The following is a 21,331-nucleotide window of genomic DNA, read 5'->3' on the forward strand; positions in this document are numbered from 1 at the left end:
TAAGTATTCAACCCCTGTGCTGTGGAAGATCCCAGTTTGCACCGATGAAAGAAATTGCCCAAATGAGGACACAATTACATTACCATTGGCCTCCACCTGTGAACCATTAAAGTTGCTGTCACATTTTCTGGATAAAAACCCCACTGTTGAAGGATCATTGGTAAGGCTGTGAATGTGAAGGAAAATGAAGACCAAAGAGCATTCTAAAAAAGTTAGAGATAAAGTAATACAAATGCATAGATTAGGGAAAGGGTACAAAATAATATCCAAGTGTTTGGATATCCCAGTGAGCACAGTTGGATCAATAATCAGGAAGTGGAAGCTGCATCACACACCCAGGCACTGCCAAGAAAAGGCCGCCCTCAGAACTCAGCGCTCAAACAAGGAGACTTGTGAGAGAAGCCACAGAGAGGCCAACAATCGCTTTGAAGGAGCTACAGAGTTCAGTGGCTGGGAGTGGAATAATGGTGCACCAGTCAACCATATCAAGAGCTCTGCATAACACTGGCCTGTATGGGAGGGTGGCAAGAAAGAAGCCGTTACTCAAAAAGTACCATCTGAAAGCATGAGAGTGACCCAGCTGCGATGTGGGAAAAGGTTTTGTGGTCAGATGAGACCAAGATAGAGCTTTTTGGCCAAAACTCAAAGGGCTATCTGTGGCGCAAACCTAAAACTGCCCATGCCTCAAGACACACCATCCCTACAGTGAAGTATGGTGGTGGCAGCATCATGCTGTGGGGATGCTTCTCATCAGCAGGGACTGGGCATCTTGTTACAATTGAAGGAAGAATGGATGAATCTGCTTCAGTCCACTAAAAAACTGAAGCTTGGGAGGAAATTCACCTTCAGCAGGACAATGATCCCAAGCACAAGACCAAAGCAACATTGAAGTGGCTCAAGAATAAAAAGGTGAGTGTCCCACAGTGGCCCAGTCAAAGTCCTGATCTCAATCCCATTGAGAATCTGTGTCACTATTTGAAAATTGTGGTCCACAAGCGTCATCCAACCAACCTGAACAACCTGGAGCAAATCTGCCAAGAAGAAATGGCCAAAATCACTCCGACACTGTGTGCAAAGCTGGTACATACTTACCCCAAAAGACTTAAAGCTGTAATTGCAGTGAAAGGTGGCTCTACCAAATATTAATGTGTGGGGGTTGAATACTTATGCAAGATATTTCTGTTTTTTATTTTTCTTAAAAATATTTCCCAACATAAAACCAACGTCACCTTACAATAACTGATTTTGAGTTTAAGTGTTTTAAAATAAAATATCAAACAGAACAAAATTTTAATGTACCATTTGTAATTCAGTAATATGAGAGAATTGGTCAGGGGTCTGAATAGAAAAGTTCGGTCAGCCATGTGTGTGTGTGTGTGTGTGTGTGTGTGTGTGTGTGTGTGTGTGTATATATATATATATATATATATATATATATATATATATATATATGGTGAGGAATCTTTATTTAAGAAACCTCACATCATATGTATATAGCATTGCTCACCAAGATTCTTAGAAGAGCATTGATAAACTTTGTTAGCCACATGGTTGGTACATTATCTATTGGAAGATTATCATGGATAAACTTTTTTCAGTTCATATAAATCTTGCATTCCAATATATAAGACTACTCCACAGCATTATTTTCATCTTGGTTATTTAAAATAGTAGAGAGCCATCTAGTGGTAAGGATAATAATGCTACAGTATAAGAACACTGAAACCATTTGTAATTCTTCAGATGGTTTTTCAATCTTGTAATCTGGATAAAAGGGATTCTGATTTTGTAATCGTATATTTTGTGATTGAGATTACTTTAATCTGGATCGTTTTGATCACCTGGATTATTATGATAAATTCTTACTATTACAAAATCTTTTTTTTTTTTTTTCTAAAGTAATCTGGATCACAAAATATAGGATTACAAAATCCAGATCATTTTAACCAGATTACAAGTTTTGAAGAACCAGCCGCAGGAGACCTAATTGCTATTATGTAGACTGTACCCATGGATAACTATGTTTTAATATATTAGCCACAGTCCAGTGATTTACCATACTTTAATGTTATATTCTTTAACATCAGAGCACTGTACATTTACTTTGCTTTACTACACTTTGTTAAGCTTTTACCATTAATAAGATAAGACACAAAAAGCAACAATGAAAAGGATGTTTAAGCATTTTGGTTTTTAAAGTGTGACAGATTGGAATTAAGCGATGTTTTACACAAAACAGCCACACAATATGGATGCAGTTGTGGAAGGGAGTGGAAACATATAGCAGGGTGTGTGTGTGTGTGTGTGTGTGTGTGTGTATATATATATATATATATATATATATATATATATATATATATATATATATATATATAAAGATGTTTGAAAAAGGCAGCTAGCCATGTAGCAGTGTGCAAAATACTTACAGGAAAGTAAATGAGTGGGTGGGAATGTAGATTTTAAAGGCAGCAGGTGAGGTATGCAATATGGTACGATTATATTGTTTAATGGAGAGTAGCTTTAAATAAACTAGTGCAGATGACAGGGTCATTTAGACAACCCAAAAGACAGGTCGGACTGAACGTGATCCAGACTGGCATTCGGTTATTCAATACTTTGTGGCTATTCTTTACACACACTGCCTTATTGCTGTCTGTGTTTAAATGTCTGTTTCTTTAGTTATTATAAGCAGACCAAATCACAATTTACAGTGAAGAAAAACCCCTTGACTAAGGATAACACTATTTAAAAGGAGCATCACTTGTCCACGCTTCACTCTCTAAAGCCCCTTTCACACTGGCACTCCTATCAGAGTTGTGTTTACCCGAGTCACAATCCCACCGTGTGTCAATCATTGACAATTGTACCACAGTATCACTGTCAGTCATAGCGTCTGCAAGAATTGCAAAAAAACATGCATTATTTACACGCTTTACAAGTGCTTGTCGCATCAGGTTGCTGCTACCACACATTTTCAAATGTTGTGCCAGAACTGCATCACCTGCTTGCAAACATAATCTCAGAGCTGCACAGAAATTTTTGTCATTATCGGCAAGTTCTTCAATAGTAAGTTTACACCGTCACAGTGAACCCATAGCGGTAATCCTTGTTTTGTTTCTATTATTGGAGCCAATTTTTTGGGCTTTCTTGGATTTTCTTTCTTTTTCTGGAACAAGAATCCATCATATCTGCAAAATCCACATTTTCCCCTCATAATATATTATGACGACTAGAGTGCTCAACAGGATGGATGACACTGGAGACAAGGTGTGCAGGGCTAAATGACAGTAGTTTATTGTTTTGAACAGAACTCAGTACCGTCCCGAGTCCCTGTTTGGGCCAGGACCATGCCACCAAAGTAACAAACTCCCGTCACTAACTCCATTCCCCCCCCCCCCCATTCCTTAAGTGCTCCCGACCTTAACACAGACCCTCCGCATCCTGAATCCTAACAATACACAAAACACCAAAGCACAGGACACACAAACAGGGCAAACAACTAGGACAACACAAAAGTCTAACAAGGTCCCCTTTGTGAAACTTCTGTGAAACTTTTCTATGGAGTGATATCATTACACTGATAAATGCATCAAGCACTGTTGAGTATTTGAAGTTATGAATCACTGAATTACTGTTTCACCTTTGCTAAGAAAACATATAACAAAAAATAACCTTAAATGTGTTCATTAAAAAAGTAACAAAATAAACCAACATTTAAATACAGAATGCTTTTCCTTCATGCTAGTATGTAATATTCCTCTGAGTCCAGAATCTTAGGGAATGGTTACCAGATCTGCTCTTATCTATGCCCACAGAGCCATTAATAGAATTTTGGTCAAAAATAAGGGGGCTTTGAGGATGAATGTATTTTTTAATGTAATCAATATACTGTACTGAGATTATTCAGCAAGAGTAGGGGCTTGACTACTAGGTTTACAATTTTAGAAAAGCAAACTATGAAGGTATGAAACAGAGACTAACAGAAGTAGATTGGAGTAAAATAGAGAAAACACCCACAGAAGAAGGATGGTTGTTCTTCAAAAATGTAGTACTAGAGGCACAAAACAATTACATCCCTAAAGTAGACAAATCTAAATGTAAAACTAAATTGCCAAAATGGTTTAATAGATCAATTTAAAAAAAATTCAGCGAAAAAAGGCACTTTACAGAGCACTAACAAAGGACCAAAAAGAAAGTACGCAGAAAGAGTACACAGAACTGCAAACGCAAGTCAAAAAGGAAGTTAGAAAGGCCAAGAGAGAAATAGAAATGAACATTGCTAAGGGAGCTAAAACCAATTCCAAAATGTTTTCCCAATATTACAACAGCAAGCGAACATTCAAAGAGGAGATTAAATGTTTAAGAGATACAAATGGCAAAATCGTAGATGAAGAAAAAAAATAGCAAATATATTAAATGATTACTTTTCACAAGTTTTTACAAAGGAAGATACTGACAACATGCCCCACATGTCATCCAGTTCCTATCCAGTTTTAAATAACTTTAGCATAACTGAGGCAGAAGTGTTAAAGGGACTAGGAGCTCTTAAAATAAACAAATCCCCTGGGCCGGATGAGATCCTCCCAGTAGTACTCAAAGAAATGAAAGAAGTAATTTACAAACCGCTAACTAAGATCATGCAGCAGTCTCTTGACAAAGGGGTGGTACCGACAGACTGGAAAATTGCAAACGTAATACCGATCCACAAAAAGGGAAACAAAACTGAACCAGGTAACTACAGACCAGTAAGCCTGACTTCTATTATATGCAAACTTATGGAAACTATAATAAGATCCAAAATGGAAAATTACCTATACGGTAACAGGGTCCTGGGAGACAGTCAACATGGTTTTAGGAAAGGGAGATTGTGTCTAACTAACCTGCTTGATTTTTTTGAGGATGCAACATCGATAATGGATAATTGCAAAGCATATGACATGGTTTATTTAGATTTCCAGAAAGCTTTTGACAAAGTCCTGCACAAAAGATTAATTCTCAAACTGAACGCAGTTGGGATTCAAGGAAACACATGTACATGGATTAGGGAGTGGTTAACATGTAGAAAACAGAAAGTACTGATTAGAGGAGAAACCTCAGAATGGAGTGTGGTAACCAGCGGTGTACCACAGGGATCAGTATTAGGTCCTCTGCTATTCCTAATCTACATTAATGATTTAGATTCTGGTATAGTAAGCAAACTTGTTAAATTTGCAGACGACACAAAAGTAGGAGGAGTGGCAAACACTGTTGCAGCAGCAAAGGTCATTCAAAATGATCTAGACAAGATTCAGAACTGGGCAGACACATGGCAAATGACATTTAATAGAGAAAAGTGTAAGGTACTGCACGCAGGAAATAAAAATGTACATTATAAATATCATATGGGAGATACTGAAATTGGAGAAGGAATCTATGAAAAAGACCTAGGAGTTTTTGTTGACTCAGAAATGTCTTCATCTAGACAATTTGGGGAAGCTATAAAAAAGGCCAACAAGATGCTCGGATATATTGTGAAAAGTGTTGAATTTAAATCAAGGGAAGTAATGTTAAAACTGTACAATGCACTAGTAAGACCTCATCTTGAACATTGTGTGCAGTTCTGGTCACCTCGCTATAAAAATGATATTGCTGCTCTAGAAAGAGTGCAAAGAAGAGCGACCAGAATTATTCCGGTCTTAAAAGGCATGTCATATGCAGACAGGCTAAAAGAATTGAATCTGTTCAGTCTTGAACAAAGAAGACTACATGGCGACCTAATTCAAGCATTCAAAATTCTAAAAGGTATTGACAGTGTCGACCCAAGGGACTTTTTCAGCCTGAAAAAGAAACAAGGACCAGGGGTCACAAATGGAGATTAGACAAAGGGGCATTCAGAACAGAAAATAGAAGGCACTTTTTTACACAGAGAATTGTGAGGGTCTGGAATCAACTCCTCAGTAATGTTGTTGAAGCTGACACCCTGGGATCCTTCAAGAAGCTGCTTGATGAGATTTTGGGATCAATAAGCTACTAACAACCAAACGAGCAAGATGGGCCGAATGGCCTCCTCTCGTTTGTAAACTTTCTTATGTTCTTATGTTCTTATGACTAGAGCACAACTAGTTAATGACAGGTAACTGTTTGTTATGTATTTCCTGAATTTTTTTTTGAACTGTTTATTTATTTGTTTATTTTAGAAAGCATTGCTATACATCAAATGAAAATGCCCTCAAGATGAAGCATTGCTATACATCAAATGAAAATGCCCTCAAGATGAAGCATTGCTATACATCAAATGAAAATGCCCTCAAGATGAAGCATTGCTACACATCAAATAAAAATGCCCTCAAGATGAAATGACGCTGATGCTGCCATGTTTCCATTACTTCACCTTGCCTCCTGTGGGATGAAGCCATGCTGTAGGCCTCAAGCCAGCATGGTCAACACAGAGTTTTATGCTACAGCTGACACAGGTGCTGGAACTATGGGGTGCTGGTGGTGTGGCAGCATTGCTTCCATCATATGCAGGGGTTTCAGTTTTGTTCAATGGCTTTCAGCACCCCCACTATACTGATTATAACCTTTAAAAACTTAAACACATTGAATAAAGCTGCTGCGCTTAACACACAGTCACAAAAACATCCTTAAAGGGTTTATTACAACTCTGATACCATTGCCTGTTTAAATTATATTAAGAAGTCAGGTCATAAATGTACTGCTTCAAATTTCAGGCCCGTTTTTGGATTATTGTTATTCTATTTTAATAGCTGCTAGGCTCACAGCAAGCATGCCTCTGCAATGTCTGAATGAAACAATATTCATAAACAGAATATTTACTTATTAAATGTTTTGTCAGTACTACCATTCTTTTGTGTGGTAAAGCATAATGTCCAAACAGGTTTGACACACTCACCTTTGGCTGGAAGGAGACGCATGACTCTCGTTCTTACATAGACACAATGTTTTGTTCATAGTGTTCTTTACTCAAAATGCTTTAAACAATAAAAGTTTGTATAGTCTGTCTGTTTGTGTCTTTTACTACCCACCACCCACCCCCAAATTAGTGGCAAAATATGAAGCTTTTATTAAAATGTGAATGACGAACAATATACAACGTTAGCAACCACCAATAATTACTGAGACAGAGAGGTCAGGAACAGGAGCCACATACCATCTGCTTTACAGAGTGGCACAGAAAGTAATGGCCAGAGAGTTCTCGTCAGTGTTCCATATTCTGTTTTATTACAAAAAAAGAAAAAAAAAAGTGTGATTATGCTTGGTTGGTAAAAGTGCTAATAAAACAATTGTTTTTCACCCAATTTGTTAAATTCCCCCTCCCCTCCCCTGACCCCATGTTCATTTCATATTGAAGTTCAATGGGGTAGTGTTTTTTTTTTAGCCATCTATGATTACAATTTACAAAGCAGTGACCAAACATGCTTTTTTTGGAGAAGCACTGTTTTTTTTTTTTTTTTTTTTTTTTTTTTAATATATATTCTCTACCACATATAGTATGTGTGTTGCAACTTACACAATATGAAAGGAAATGTGCCCTTTCATTTGATACAAGTTTACATGCATGCAGAACTATCCAGATAGTTAAACATACATACATACATGAAAACCGTGAAAAATAGGCAGAAATAGCTGCAAGTTTAGAGTTAAGTATTCATTGTTTAGTCTGTGACTATTTACAAGTACCTGAAAGAGTGAGATTTAAAGGTCAGTGAAAACCAGTGTTGGGTAAAATTGACCAGGAACACAATCAATAGCAGGGTTAATAGGTTAATAAGCCTATGGGGTGGAATACCCCCAGGGACATCTCATCCTACATGAAATGCAATCAACGAACAAAGCTCTAAAACAAACAAAAAAAAAAAAAAAAAAAAAAAAAACACCCTTGCTGAAAGGGTTCTTCCCCGTAATAATATCACTCTTAATGCCTGGTTATCCTACTGGCCGTCGGATCCCAAAATAACAGGAGGTACAGTATGCCACACGCCTTCACGTTTCAAGTTATTGCTGGGTGCACAAATACTTCAATAGTGAATATAAAAACTCTATCACCAGCCAACATGGTTAGTGATAAACCCTCAAAACGACACCTAAAAGAAGTTCCCCTTAAATACCCTTAAAATCACCACCGATAGTACAAAATGTGTTTCTACCCATTGTACTGATTTCTCTAAAACCCTATAAAACTACAAACGTCACACAATACTCCCCCTAACACAGTTGACCTAGTACCTCAAAACAGTTTTAGGAGCATTACTCAGTCCCGGTCGCCTTTGGGCTTGAAACCTGGTCCTTCAGGATCCCCTCTACTGTAGCTGTAGACGCCACACGCCCAGTGTTTTTCACAGCCCTGTCTCCTGGCTGGCTTGCTTTTACTGCACTGGTCCACATAGTGGGAAACTATGTCCCCCGAGGGATGAACTATCAACATGGGACTATAATGGCCGAATTCTGGGGCCGGTTTTTCAAAATTGATTTTGTAATCATAATTATTTATAATCTGGCTAAATGTAATCCAGCAGTGACAATTTGTGGGAAAAAATTGAAAAAAGTAATCTCGATCACAAAATCCGGATCGTGGTTATCCAAGTTACAGGTTTTGAAAAAAACGTCCCTTGAGGTAACTATAGTTCTTCCCCCATGAGGGGCCTTTAGTTTCCACTATGAGCCGAGGTCTGCAGTCCATATTTGTTTTATGAATCAGTCATGTTTCTGAAGTCCCTAGAGCATTTATTAAAAGTTTTTGGCAGAGAACTGCTCGTGTGAGTTCTCACTGCGGCAGAGAAGTCTCGGAGGAGTCTGTTGAGTTTGAACGTCATATTTGTTTACATCGTCAAGTTTGAGTTGTTTTAATTTTAGGAAGTTAGAAAACAGACAAAGAGAAGGAGAGGTGATACCTTTTATTGGACTAACTAAACAATAACTAATCACGAGCTTAAAAGACTTCAAAGGTGAAAGTAGGAAAGAGATTGATGTTAGAAAACAATGAACGCGAAGGTTTTATGAAGATTTTAGTGTTTGCAACATGTTTGTTTTGTAGTATATTTTGTAAATTAATTTTCTGTTGTCTACCACAGTGCTTTGCTGTGTGGAAGGACGTTCAACGAGATTATTTGAGGACGTTTGTAAAAAAGAACAACAATAAATGTTTTTACCGTAAGCAGCGTCACGAGGGCATAGATGGATCTGTTTTTGGTTTTAACCAATCATATGCCAAAAATTCTAACGGATGATTCATATATATATATATATATACATACACACACACACACACACACACACAAAGAAATTCCGCTTTCTGTAATATTTTACTTGCAACGACTTCGCACAGCTTCAACACGCGCGCTGACGTCACGAGGACGTCAGCACGCACAGGGAAGTGGCTGCTGCCTGCTTTGGTTTCAGGGAAGCAGCGTTTGTTTTTCTTGATATTAAGACCGTGTCACTCAAGCAGGAATTGATTTATTTCTGTGTTGTGTGTTTTCAAGTTCATCAGAATCCTGCGGGGCTGTGTTTTTATATATTAATTATAAACAAACTGCAAGCAACACGATGGCGTCGAGTTACAACGCTAAAGAAGAAGACGGACAGCTCTCTGGTGCCGCGGGGTCGGGCGGCGTAGGGGCTGCGAAGAGCAAGAAGCCGGATAACACAGCCTTCAAGCAGCAGAGACTGCCGGCCTGGCAGCCCATTCTCACCGCAGGCACCGTGCTGCCTGCCTTCTTTGTGATCGGGCTGATATTCATTCCTATCGGAATCGGCCTCTTGGTAACTTCCAATAACATCAAGGAATTTGAGGTACCGTACACAAAACCTCCATTAGTGTGTTTATATGAACTTTAGGAGAAGCGGTTCGTTTTTAAAATTAAGTACGTGTTTACAACCTGTTGTTGCGCTTTTTTATATAGTAAATTGTTTGTGTGTCTGCCAGTCTGCAAACATCGCATTCAAATATTGCACAGTAAAAAATGACATTCACTTTTTTTTTTTTTTTTTTTTTTTTTTAGCGAGAAGCACACATTATTATTAATTTAATTTTGATTCTGTATCAACGGTGTTGTTATGCGGTGTATTTCAAAGTATTCAGCGTCCGCAATGCAGACATTAAATTAATTGCTCATGCTGTAATAGGGTTCAGTGTGGTATTGAACGTTTTGTAAGTTAGGTTACACGCGATGAATCATTTATGCATTTCTGGGGAAACTCGCTGTTTTAAGTATATAAAGAAAAGAAAGAGATATAACAGACAGTTTACATTATTGGCCACACAATACTTAAACTGTAGTGCTCTGGAAATGTTTACATATTGCAAATTCACTCTGGTGTGTATCAACAGTCAACGTTGGGTTATAGTGGGAGCCATTAGGGATACAGCTGTGTTTCATACATACAGTAGAGTAGATCATACACCATGCAAGCTAACCACTATTCAAAATGTTTTTTTTTTTTTTTGGTTACATAGTCCCATTTGGATTGTAGTTTAGAGATGTACTTGCACTATTGGAATGTGCCTGTGTTGGCCCTGAAGGCCTTAAAAGAATACATTTATAATCTACAGCGGTCAATCTGTTTTTATAAATATATTGTATTGTCGTTTAATTTGTGTGATATCTGTGCTTTCCATGTTGCAGATTGATTACACTGGTAGTGACCCAGCCAGCGAGTGCTACAACTGCTCTCAGACATTGACCTGGAACAGCACGAAGCCGTGTATATGTAAAGTCCCATTCACACTGGAGCAGTCATTTGAGGTACAGATGCATCCAGAGCTAGACTCGGAGCTACTTACTGTAGCATGGCCGTGAAGTATTGCTATTTTAAGTAATGCATTTGTCTTCTAAATTCTCGGTTGAGTTGCAAAGGCAGGCTTGTTAATGGCTCCACTCCGGTGCACCACTTCAAAACAAATTAAAATGTTGCCATTTTGCTTCGATTGGTTTCAGACCAGAACATTTCAAACGAACTGCAGCTCGCTTCCAAGTGAATTCAAGTTTGCTTCACTGGGATCTTCACCACTGTAATCACGCCAGAGTTAGTTTGTGTTCACACTGCAATTTTTGCAAGTGAACCTGATCATCTGGATATGTGCTGTCAGACTACTGTTCAATACAGTGAAGGTATATACTGTATAGAATAAACCGCTGTTCAATACAGTGAAGGTATATACTGTATAGAATAAACTGCTGTTTGATACAGTGAAGGTATATACTGTATAGAATAAACTGCCCTTCAGTAGTGAAGGTATATACTGTATAAACTGCTGTTCAATACAGTGAAGGTATATACTGTATAAACTGCTGTATGTGTGTGTGATATATATATATATATATATATATATATATATATAAAATATGTATATTTCTTGTTTCAGTAAAACCATTAAGGCATTATGTGTACAGACTTTATACATATCTCTCTCTGCATGACACACGTTTGTCTGAAATGTTGCCTCATGAAAAACAATATATTTATGGCTACTTTCTTTTAATAACTTCGTTGGTGTCCAGTGGCTAAAATATAATCAAACAGAATGAAAAACACTTGAGTGGACTGTGGGCTATGCATTACGTCACCACCAGTTGGTTTGGTTTTTGCTGCGCTGTGAATTCAAACGTGGTTGGTTTCACATTGCCTGACATTGGGTGTTAACTGAACTCTAGTGGGAATTAACTTCTCCAAATGAACTAGGTATGAAAGGGCTCTTAAAAACTCCACAGGCTGGAAAGTGAAAAAAAAAAAATTATTTGCTTTCCATACCTGTACTAATTTGCTGTTAAAGGCTGGGCAACCAAATGATGTAGTTCACAAACCTGTACACTATGTTTATGGGGATATTCTAAAGTTGACTGCTTTAGCAGCAAATGTATTGATCATATAGGCTAATTGTACCTGTCTTTGGAAACTGAGAAATTTCAGCAAGTATATGTGATTTTGTTATGGATGGCATTTTAATTGAGTTGGCTAAGTTAATAAAAATAGGATGGATGGGGGGGGGGTTAAGAAAATATAATAGTGATTTAGATTTTTATTTTTTATAATGTACATATTTGAACTGCCTGTCATGTATTAACCACATAGTAATGAAGTAGATAAATATTTCTGGTGTTAAAATTAACCTGGTGTTTTTACTCAACAGTACTCCCACACGTTTGGTCACCATCATAACTGTTGCATTAAACCAGACTAATAATCCAGCATCTCAGCATTTGTATATCAGCTAAGTGTTCTGCTGACATCCCGTCATGCCCTTTCTTCTTAAAGACGTACAGCCTCTATATATGAACCCCCAATATTGCTTACAAGCACCTAGGTACATATTGTTACGATATCACAACAAAAGGAAAAGGCTACGCTTTTTTTTTTAATTGGTGTATATCTATAGCTATTATGTACTATATATCACCTAGAGTACAATAATCCCACAAAAAATGGACCGAATGATAACTCATTTTTATATTAAAATATTAATATCTTAATATTTTTAGTAAAGTAGCTGGCGCAAATATAGTATTAGGTGGTGGATTGCGCCGATCGCCGGCTTATTTTGAAAACCCTGCGTTCATTGTTGCTATTTTTGCTTTGAAACTAATCGGTTATTTTTTTTTAGCAGTCTAATGTTTTAGCCTCTAAGTGCTTAACACAGAAAACCGGCCCTTTAATTCTCTGATTGTGTTACGTCTTGACAACATTTTCCTGCTGTCATGTGGTTCCAAGATTTTTTTTTTCATACAGCAACATTCAAGTGATCTAGTCTGCTAGAATCACAATCAGTCCTTATTGTTAAAGGTACAGTAGCATCTGCAGAATGGGCGGATCTGTTTTTTTTAGCTGGGCGGCTGAAAAGGCCTGGGGAGAATCTTGTAATTAGCCATGTTATCAACTGAATCTCATTTCACCTACTTGTTTTATTTATTTCATGCTTCTAGTATGTCTTTTTTCATGCTAATTCTTTGTTACTCTCTTTAGTAGATTTGTGTTATTGAAGAATATTTTTACTGTAGCTTTCAGACATAAAATGAACGAGTTTGCTTAACAAAAGTGTTCTTTTTTTGTTGTGTTTATTTAGAGCGATGTTTTCATGTATTATGGGCTGTCCAATTTCTACCAGAACCACCGTCGTTACGTGAAATCTAGAGATGACAGCCAGCTGAATGGAGATAAATCCTCCTTAACTGTAAGTGGTGCTGCATTATCCTTATGTTCTCCAAAGGTGACCAGCTTGTATAGCTTTGGAAAATACATTTAAGCTGATTTTAGACATGTTGCAAACCCCCTTATTACAGTAAGCTTTCCCTCCTAAAAAGAAAGTTTATTTTTTTTATAGAAGTTTCGAAAGTGCACCTGAACTGTGTTCAATTTAGCATTGAATGATTCGTGTGAACATTATTGTTTATATAATGTCTCTAGTTTCTACTGTTCTTGGACTCTGCTAAAACCTCCAGAGGAATGTTTCACATTTCTGTTGATTTTCATACACTCTGAGGACCATTAGCCAGGTGAGAGCCAAAACAAGTTTACCTGTGGAGTAGGTAAACGTGCACAACACGCTGTGAATGAAAGCTTTCTAAACAGTAAAAACCCAATTCCATAGAATTATATTACACTTTAAAGCTATTTAAATGCCCCTTTTTTTTTTTTTTAGAGCTCAACTGACAGCTTTTTTTAAATTGACTTCTACAAGAAACAAAGACATGTTTGTTTTTAAATTGCAAATTTTCAACAAAAGGTTTTTTAAATAAAACTTAAGGCCGTCTTATGATGTGTGTTAGGAATTTTGTTAAACTTGCATTGGGTTTTGAACATTTAAAAAGCTTTTCACAATGAGGTACTGTACTACAGTAGTTTGTGCATATACCTCATCAGCAAAGTGCTGAATGGACTATCGCAAGATGCTTGATTTCTAAAGGGCGTCCTACTTTGGGCAATCAACAGAAATGTGTTGCAGAGGGGTACTGCACCCTCCAGCAGTAAAGCCTGTTTCTGGAAAGAAATAAAGTGTTGATTTCATATTGTAAAACTTCCATTCAATCAGGAGTGCTTATGCTTGAGATGATCTGTTTACATGTTTGTCTTGTTGCAGAACCCAAGCAAGGAATGTGAGCCATACCGCACCAGTGATAGCAAACCCATAGCCCCCTGTGGAGCCATTGCTAACAGCCTGTTCAACGGTAAGAATTCTTTTAGATTGACTTATTCACACATGTTTACAAAGGTTGATCGGGGTAAAAATTAAATAAGAAAGCATTAAGAATTAAATAAGAAAGCTAAGTTAGATATTTGTCTCATTACATATTTCTTCCCTCCTAACAGTGGAGAAGCACATATCTATTCAAGGTCTTACTATTTCTACAGGCTTTTCTTGCGTAAAGCACTGTCTGAGCTAAATTGTTATGTAACCCTACAAGTCTTATTTATTTTTTTAAATGTAAGTTGTTAAATGCAATTATCTGGCAATAGGTTTTAGTCATTTTCCTATTAGAGATACAATTATATACAGTCAACCTCAGTTAACTGGTGGATAACTCCACCTTCGTATAATTCGTGCTATTCGTCTTTGTCCCAGATTTTCTCCATATAAAACATAAGCATAACTTGACATTGTCATTTCACGTGACTGATCTCTCACTGGAAACTGATCATTCATTCATTCATTCATTCATTCATTCATTCACAGCTACCAAGTGCAACTGGTTACAGTGTCCATTCACAAGGAGTGAAGCAAAAAATGAGTTCTCGTTCAATTGGCCTTAAAGTTCATCTCCGTGGGGTGTCGAGATAACTGAGATTGACTGTGTATTTCTTTATATATATATTTTTTTCCAGCAGTGAAGTAAATTCTATAACTATTAATATTTGTGTTTTGTGGAGTTGTAATCAAACAGTACTTTTTTAAAAAACATTTTTGCTTTTTTCCCCTCCAGACACTTTGACATTGTACTACATTAACCCCAATGGCACTGAAAGTGTAGTTCCTTTGATAAAGAAAGGAATTGCCTGGTGGACAGACAAGAATGTGAAATTTAGAAACCCAGGTGGAAGTAACTCTAACCTAACTGCTGTTTTCCAAGGTAATTATTCTATCTAGTAATACTCGAATTTACTTGGTATTGCAGTTAGTTTTTTCTAGGTCATTAATCCAATGCATTTTTGTATAGGTACCTCCAAACCTGTGAACTGGCGAAAGCCTGTGTACGAGCTGGATACAGACCCTGAGAACAACGGGTTTATCAACGAGGACTTCATTGTGTGGATGCGCACTGCTGCCCTGCCCACCTTCCGCAAACTCTACCGCCTGATTGAGAAGAAAAACAACATGATTCCAACCCTGCAGCGTGGAAACTACACCCTGGAGATCACCTACAGTATCCTTTCAATCCAAATCACATGAGAAAGAGGGGGATGAAATCTAGAATTCACTTAAGGGCATATGTAATCCACACCAGATAACAAAAACAAATAAACAGTTTATTTCAAATTGGTTACAAAGGATTCTATTGGTGACCTACACAACCTTACATGGCTTTGGTCCAGTAGCACTATATCGCGTGTCCTGTCGTAAGTGTTTGATAACTTTTGTTTGTCATACTTTGGAACATACTACCTTGTAAAATAAAGAAAGCCAAGTAAGAAGTCTTAATCAGGCATTTGCCTGTTGGGATAGGATTCTGAAAATGTTTTTAATTTTGCTCTCCATCATGGGGATCCTTGATAGGAAAGATGTACAGTTTAAACTGGTCTATAGTAGAGAGCTCGCGTTAGCGTAACATTTAGAGTCCTAGACCCAAAATAAATCCATTGGACGGAAAAAAAATTTTGTCTTACGTTCACTGGACTCACAGAATGGAAAGGGACGCAGACGTGCATATTCGTGGTAATCTATTACATTGCAGCAATGACCGCAAAATACTTGCTTGTTTAAAAAAAATCTGTTCTGCAATATAACAGCAGTGTTTGAGGTACATTCCAGTCTTGTAGGTGGCAGCAATACCCCTCGTATTTGGCTTTGCCAGCAATATTAAAGATATTTACTTTTAGGCCCTGTCCACACTTCATAACCGATCTCAAACCGTACTCAAAAACGTTTTAATTAATCCAGCTCAAACTTTACCATCCACACTGAAGTACCGTTTCATGTTTAGACGGGCATAATGCGTACACACTAATGCTATTAGTTCGGTTACAGTTCCTAGCAGCGCAATGAACAGTAGAAATGAATATGATATTATGCCACCACGCACTTTATTTTATTTTAAAATAATGTGTTATGCTCCATGTTAACAGAGGTCTGTATTGCTTAGAAATAAAACAAGTATGGGAAAAATAAATGTGAACACACACAAGTAGGGCTTGAAGTTTTCAGGGTTTATTTTTAATGAGGTGACAAATGTAGCTGATTCTGTTTCATAATTAAACTCAGAAAAAGCTGTTAATTGCAAAAGTCTTTGCTTTTACCTTCATATCTTAGCTAAGACTAATTCTGGGCCCCTTAATTGTATTTCAAACAGAGCTGACAAATTACGGGAATTCATCCCTGATCATTCTTTTAACTCGCGTTTCATTTTTTGCAGTAGCCTAGTTTAACGTTGTGCTTTTGTTATTTTCCGCACAGGTTTAACAGGGATTCCCTTACAGGTTGTTTTAAGCATAAAAATGAATACCTAGTCAGAGTGTACACTGACAGCAAGTCAGTTGTCAATCTGAAGTTTTTTTGCTAAGAGGTCAGCATCTTCAGAAGATTCTCATGAAGAAGATTGCTCACCTGCATCTCAGCCATCTACTTCTGATTACGAGTATTAGTGACCGAAGCAGTAGTAATGCACAGAAATGCAAACGCTTATAATTTTAAATTGAAGATGAAGTATCCGTGGCTTGTTGATCAAGATGGCAAGATGTAATGTGTGTGAGAGCTGCTGGGCAAAAAAAAAAAAAAAAAAAAAAACATACGCACAGCTGTACAGTGTTTCAAGAGTCTTTGTTTTAAAGACACACCGTTGCTGTTATTGGAATGCAGAAAACATATTAAAACACACGTAGATGAAAGCAACAAACAGTGCTTCGAATCCCGTCTCGTCATGCAATATATATAACAAAGAAAAAAGTGTGTCTGTGTTTATATGTATATGTTTATATCTACATGCCATAGAGTTTAAACATTCATAAAAATGTAGCAAAATGCACATTACTGGAGTTTCTTAGCCTTTGTGTTAAAATGTAGATTTGATGGATGGGACGCAACATTTTAGCCATGTGCATTTCAGAAACTCATGACTCAACACAGAAAAGCTAGCGGGACCTCTCATAGTAGAATACTGCAGCAAAACCATTACCCAGAACTGAGAGAGTCCACAGTTCATCAGTGCTGTACATTATTGATCTGGTGCATGTGAGATGGAGGCCAGATATGTCTACACAGTAGTTAAACCCGTTTAAAGCAATTAGACTGTTTTTGAGTATTGATTTTGAACACAGGGTAGGTCTGCAGCTATACCCTCAGAGCCCTATAGACAGAATAGTTGCTGCAGCAGGCGTCCTTGTAATCCCACAATTTTAACATTGTGCCTCATGGCTTAAGTGTCATTATTTGCCAACTGGCGCCAGATGCAGTGTTGGATTTGTACTTTAGACCCTGGTCCACTAGGTCAGTTGTGCGCAAAGTGTGGGGTGCAGAGAGTCAAAGGGGGTGCAATGATGACTAAAAATGCAGTTCTGTTTTTAACTACATTTTTTATTAAACATTGTCCATTTTTTTTTTTTTTTAACATTTTGACATAAACAGACCTCGGACAGAAAAATAATTTCTCATTAGCGGCAGTAACGGTAAAGTACAGTCCCCCACTCTTTAATTAACTGTCTGTTTACAGTAAAAAAAATACAATAAGATAAAATAAAAATAAATAGTTGTAGTCAAAAGTTTACATACCCAATGGAAATCTATCATTTCTAGAGATTTCTCAAACAAGTGATAGGAAAAATCTTTTGTAGCAAAGGTTTTACATTTGTGAATGAGGAAATTCTACAATTATTTTTGTATTTCAGTATTTTTTTTTTTTTGCAAAACTCCAAAAATGGTAATTCCATAGTATTCCTACCCTGACAAGGGAAATGAAATTAATAACTAGTTAAGGCACCTTTGGAAATAATAACCTCTTTTAAACAATTAACATTTGTCACTGATCTTTTGGCATGATTCTGCAAACATCCCCTCGTGCTCAAATTGTTTAACTGTTATGCATGGTTTAGGCATTTTAGAAACAAACGTCTCTTTTCTTCCATCACAATTAATTCCGAAATGACTCGCTCCAAATTTTACATCTGTGCAAGTGCTAGTCAGGCTTGTTTACCTTCAGATCGTGTCCATGTTAACGGCTGAGCCTTGACAACTATTATGCAAGTATTTATTTAAAGTATTTTTGTATAAACCTCACAATTTAAAAACGTCATTCTGTGTTTGCTTTATAATGATTTTTAGTTTTTATATTTGCATTTAATTTTTTTTTTTTTTTTTTTTTTGTGTCGTGCTGTTTCATATTTGTGAAAAACACAGGGCTCTAGTGATGACCACTAATACTTTCATGCATTGGCTATAATAATGTCTTCTAAAACTAGCTTGGAATTGCACCTTGCACAGTTCATGCTTTTAGAAGTCATTTTAAAGTGATAGTCAGAATAATGCTACATAAAAAATGAGCAGCCAGGTAGTTGCCTATGTTTCCCACAAATAAAACTACATTGAAGCTTTAATGGAATATTACCAACTGTGTTAATTTGTTGTATGTATTAATCCTCACAGCTTCTTATTGAACTCTGAAGAGCACATCCCTGAACTGTATGTATCTGTATGAAAATACTGTGGCACCTTGTTTTCCTATACAGTGTTCAGATTACCCTGTGCGTAGATTTGATGGGCGGAAGCGAATGATCCTGAGCACTATCTCTTGGATGGGTGGTAAGAATCCGTTTCTGGGCATTGCCTACATCACTGTCGGCTCCGTCTGCTTCTTCCTGGGCGTCGTCCTGCTGATTGTCCACCACAAATATGGAAACCGTAACAACAGTGCAGAAATACCCAACTAGTGGTGGAGTGTTGCCACTAAAAAACCTGCTCTGCATGCGCATAACCAGAGGGGCCCAGTTTGGACCACTAGCTAATAAAGCTTAGAATCGCCGGTTGTTGTACATGTTGTTTATCCTTTAAATGCAGTGGTTTATTTTATTCCTAGGGATGGAGCAGTTGTAACTAAAAGGCATGTTTCAGGTTGCAGTGTGTGCAATGTAGTGTAACCCTCTAAAAGTCACTACTTTAAAGCCTTAGTCTATTTATTCACAAGGCTTTAATTGATATGATACCAAATCCTTTCTTGATTGACTCGATAGTCTAGGATAGTTCATGAATATCAAACTGTTTAAAAATAGTTTGTATTAAGTTGAAGCTTTGTGATCAACACCCAAAATTTGGATGTTAAGGCATTTTCAAAAAGCATGATTAATCTCTAGTTTAACAAACGAAAAATAGCTGTATATTAGATCATATATATTTGCTGGATTGTATTTGACAGTCAAACAAAACCTGTGTTACAAATTATGTGAATATAGATGTTAATATTTAATTCCCTGAAGACAATGATGTACTTGTTGAAGTGCTTTCAAGCTGATCTAGCATGTTTCCTGCTGAATGAATGTACAGTCTGTGTTTTTAATTTAAATTAATTTACTTCCCATGCTTTTTCCAGTACACTGCACTGGTTAGAATCTGACCTTTTAATAATTTTAGATAATCTGATACATCTGTATTTTATTCAGTTTTATTATACCCTGCTTCAGCTAATAAATGCAGTGTGTTGCGTAGACTATAGCATGCCTCGAACAATTGCGACATTTTTTTCAGGTTACATAAGTTTACTTGGCTTAGGCACAAACATGAGGATTGCTGGGACCAATATCAAATACCACTGAAACCGCTTTTGATTTTAGGCTCGTTTAATTTAAGTATTTTTGTTGAAGGTTTTCAAAACGACATCACCAAGCATACCCACAACCTTACTTCACCAGTTAACTGGCACTTAACATGCAATTGAAATATCATTGTTATTTATTTACTTTGCTCTGAATAACTGTCGGTTTACTGTATTATTAAAAGCAGTTGATCCTGCAGAGATTACTTTTAAGTTATGTGGTTTAATAAAAGGTGGAAAAATACAAAATCTTGACTGGTTCTAATTATTCACATCAATAAAGTGAAATAGGAGATAGTGTTTTAGAATACAAAAAGGTATTTAAAAAAATAAAAAAAGTGTGTCAGTGACATGCATTTTCCACACCACAAAAAAAAAAAAAAAAAAAAAAAAAAACAGTAAATGACATGCCTACATTGACATATGCTGTTGTAATGCTATTGTGGATTTTATCTCCTGCTGATGAGATGAGGCTGTATTGCATCTTTAAGATGCTTGCTTGTGGCGTCCATGTCCACCTGTTTGCACCCAGCCTCCATCCTGTTCAACATGTATTCATGTAAGTTTGACATACATGCGGAGGGACAAATGCCACAACCCCTGATAACACTCAATAGAAAAACCTTCCATCACAATTAGAAGGGTAAATATGAGAGTGCTTTCACATACACCTGATTTAGATACTGTTAACTTCTAAACAAACTTCCTCACAATTTGGTTAGCGGTTCTCTGGAGATATGTTTGACAAATGCATGGTAGCTGAATTAGTCGCAATAGAGACGGTGCAACCAGGGACTTTAAAGGTAAATATATACATTGTTATCACCGGATCCGGGCATGTGTATATCACTATAAAAAAAATCCCATTTATTTAAATAAAAGTGTCCTATCCCCCCCGCCCCGCCCAAATGTCTTTAACTTTATTTTAAGCTTTTTAAGTGTCTGACTAACCCGGTGTTTCTTTTGTTAAAACAATCCTCACCTGCAGCATGGGCGTTCAGAAATACAAAGATCGTTGTAACTGGAAATTGACGCTCACGGAGTTGCCAAATCACAATGACAAAGTTTTGCATCACCCTATAAAATTAACATTCTGCTTCATAAAGTTGCATGAAGGCTTCTGAATAATGTTAATTTAACATCCTGAATTACACACCGCTTTGTAGTGACATTTCGAAATTTAACATGAAATACTGTACTACTATTATGGCTTCCGGTAAACTTTTGCGATATCATTTAGTAGTTTATTTGATTACATCATGTTAAATAAAATATCGAAATTAATAGCTTATATATATATAATAATATACTCGATATATATATATATATATATCTAGTATCATTATTATATATATATTATATATATATTTTATCAGGACACTGCA

At 36.8% G+C, this 21,331-nt stretch overlaps 2 protein-coding genes across 4 annotated transcripts in view; both read left to right on the top strand.

Annotated features, from left to right (window-relative positions):
* Positions 1 to 7,109, top strand: part of LOC121317618 (filamin-A-interacting protein 1) — a 47,500-nt gene extending 40,391 nt beyond the window's left edge. Inside the window, exon 7 of one of the 2 annotated variants that reach the window (XM_041253749.1) lies at positions 6,177 to 7,109. Coding sequence is in view for 1 of the 2 variants with exons in the window: in XM_041253752.1 (XP_041109686.1) it covers positions 6,177 to 6,217 (41 nt within the window). In the remaining variant the exon portion in view is untranslated. The remainder of the gene's footprint in view (positions 1 to 6,176) is intronic. The other variant, XM_041253752.1, reaches the window with a different exon arrangement.
* Positions 7,110 to 9,343: 2,234 nt separating this feature from the next.
* Positions 9,344 to 20,195, top strand: LOC121317619 (cell cycle control protein 50A-like). 2 transcript variants are annotated; one of them, XM_041253753.1, is made up of 7 exons: positions 9,344 to 9,792; positions 10,626 to 10,745; positions 13,061 to 13,168; positions 14,075 to 14,162; positions 14,916 to 15,062; positions 15,150 to 15,356; positions 18,875 to 20,195. In XM_041253753.1, the coding sequence occupies exons 1-7, from the start codon at positions 9,547 to 9,549 to the stop codon at positions 19,066 to 19,068; spliced, it is 1,110 nt and encodes a 369-aa protein (XP_041109687.1). In that variant the 5' UTR covers positions 9,344 to 9,546; the 3' UTR covers positions 19,069 to 20,195. The 2 variants fall into 2 exon arrangements, with proteins under 2 accessions (XP_041109687.1, XP_041109688.1); XM_041253754.1 differs by lacking the exon at positions 10,626 to 10,745.
* The last annotated feature ends 1,136 nt before the right edge of the window (positions 20,196 to 21,331 follow it).

This window comes from Polyodon spathula, chromosome 6 (genome assembly GCF_017654505.1).
Source record: "Polyodon spathula isolate WHYD16114869_AA chromosome 6, ASM1765450v1, whole genome shotgun sequence".
Lineage (NCBI taxonomy): Eukaryota > Metazoa > Chordata > Actinopteri > Acipenseriformes > Polyodontidae > Polyodon > Polyodon spathula.

What these genes read in the sequence shown, in the direction of transcription:
- LOC121317619 (XM_041253753.1), top strand. Translation starts at nt 9,547, where the DNA reads ATGGCGTCGAGTTACAACGCTAAAGAAGAAGACGGACAGCTCTCTGGT. An exon ending in TGCTAACAGCCTGTTCAACG is followed by an intron (nt 14,163 to 14,915) that starts GTAAGAATTCTT and finishes TTTCCCCTCCAG; the next exon opens with ACACTTTGACATTGTACTAC. An exon ending in CCTAACTGCTGTTTTCCAAG is followed by an intron (nt 15,063 to 15,149) that starts GTAATTATTCTA and finishes ATTTTTGTATAG; the next exon opens with GTACCTCCAAACCTGTGAAC.